General features: G+C 58.5%; 1 protein-coding gene across 1 annotated transcript in view; it reads left to right on the top strand.

Moving 5' to 3' along the window:
• LOC103801919 (collagen alpha-1(II) chain) overlaps positions 1-1,286 on the top strand; it is a gene marked incomplete at its 5' end in the record, with an annotated part of 6,541 nt that overhangs the window by 3,039 nt on the left and 2,216 nt on the right. Inside the window, 4 exons of the mRNA XM_009074356.1 lie at positions 603-656; positions 763-870; positions 1,002-1,055; positions 1,178-1,282. Of these exons, the coding sequence (XP_009072604.1) occupies positions 603-656; positions 763-870; positions 1,002-1,055; positions 1,178-1,282 (321 nt within the window). The remainder of the gene's footprint in view (positions 1-602; positions 657-762; positions 871-1,001; positions 1,056-1,177; positions 1,283-1,286) is intronic.

The following is a 1,286-nucleotide window of genomic DNA, read 5'->3' as shown; positions in this document are numbered from 1 at the left end:
CCTGCGAGGGTTGGAGAGAGGTGGGAGATGTCTCTCCTGCCATGGCTGCAGGGAGAGAACTACAGGGAATGGCCTTGGGATAGGGAATTGCCCATGGAGGTGGTGGAGTCACCACCCCTGGAGGTGTGTCAGAGGTGTCTGATGTGGCCCTGGAGGATCTGGTTAGGGTTTGGGGGTCACAGCAGTGACAGGTTGCCCTTGATGCCCTTGGAGTTCTCCTCCAGCCTTGATGTTCCTCTGTTGGGTTGGAGTTTTGGTTGGGGAAACAAGACCCACCTGACTCAGAAACCATCCCAAGTGCAGCTTCAGGAAGAGACTGTGATCCAGAGGTGCCTCAAGCACTTCCAGCAGCTCCAAGGATCTTCCTGAGCATCCATGAGCCTCCTGTTCCCTCGGGCACTACCTGGTGGAGCCCCAGGAGCTGCTCCAAGGAGGATCTCCCACAACGTCCTTCCCAAGGTTCCTTCCTCCAGCTCAGACCATCCAGAGATGCCTTACAGCACCAACTCCTGGAGCTTCAAGCTGTGGGGCTGGTTTGGACACTCTGAAAGGCAGAGAGGACCTCCCACCTCCTGTCTGACCCCATTCCTTTCTCTCCTCAGGGTGCCCAAGGTCCCATGGGTCCCTCTGGTCCTGCTGGAGCTCGGGGGATGCCGGTGAGTGGTGCCAGGCCCAAGAGGAGACATCTGGCAGAGGTTCCTGAGGTGCTCTGGGTGGGATTCTACCACCTTCATCCTGACATGTCCATCTCTCCCTTTCCAGGGTCCCCAAGGGCCTCGTGGGGACAAGGGGGAGACAGGAGAGGCTGGAGAGAGAGGGTTGAAGGGTCACCGTGGCTTCACTGGGCTTCAAGGTCTTCCTGGACCACCTGTAAGTGTTGGGTTGGACACCCCAGAGCTGGACGTGACCACGGGGAGAGTCCCAAGGTCAGGTCCCCCAAGGCTTTGCATCACTCAACTCCACCTCTGGAGCTGTAACCACCATCGCCCCTTCCTTCCCAGGGTCCTTCTGGAGATCAAGGTGCTGCTGGGCCTGCAGGTCCTTCTGGTCCTAGGGTAAGCTGGATGAGAGAAGAAGTCCCCTCTGTCCTTGAGGTCTCCTAGGTCACCTCCTGATGGAAGGAGCTCATGGTTCCTTCCCTACCATGACCTGATCCCTCTTTTTGATGCCCTCCTAGGGTCCCCCTGGTCCTGTTGGCCCCTCTGGCAAAGATGGCTCCAATGGTATGCCAGGTCCTATTGGTCCTCCAGGACCTCGTGGACGGAGTGGAGAACCAGGTCCTGCGG

The sequence above is a fragment of the Acanthisitta chloris genome, unplaced genomic scaffold (genome assembly GCF_000695815.1).
Source record: "Acanthisitta chloris isolate BGI_N310 unplaced genomic scaffold, ASM69581v1 scaffold8375, whole genome shotgun sequence".
Classification (NCBI taxonomy): Eukaryota; Metazoa; Chordata; class Aves; order Passeriformes; family Acanthisittidae; genus Acanthisitta; species Acanthisitta chloris.
Note: the sequence above shows the minus strand (reverse complement) of the source record. Positions and strands in the feature narration are given on the sequence as shown.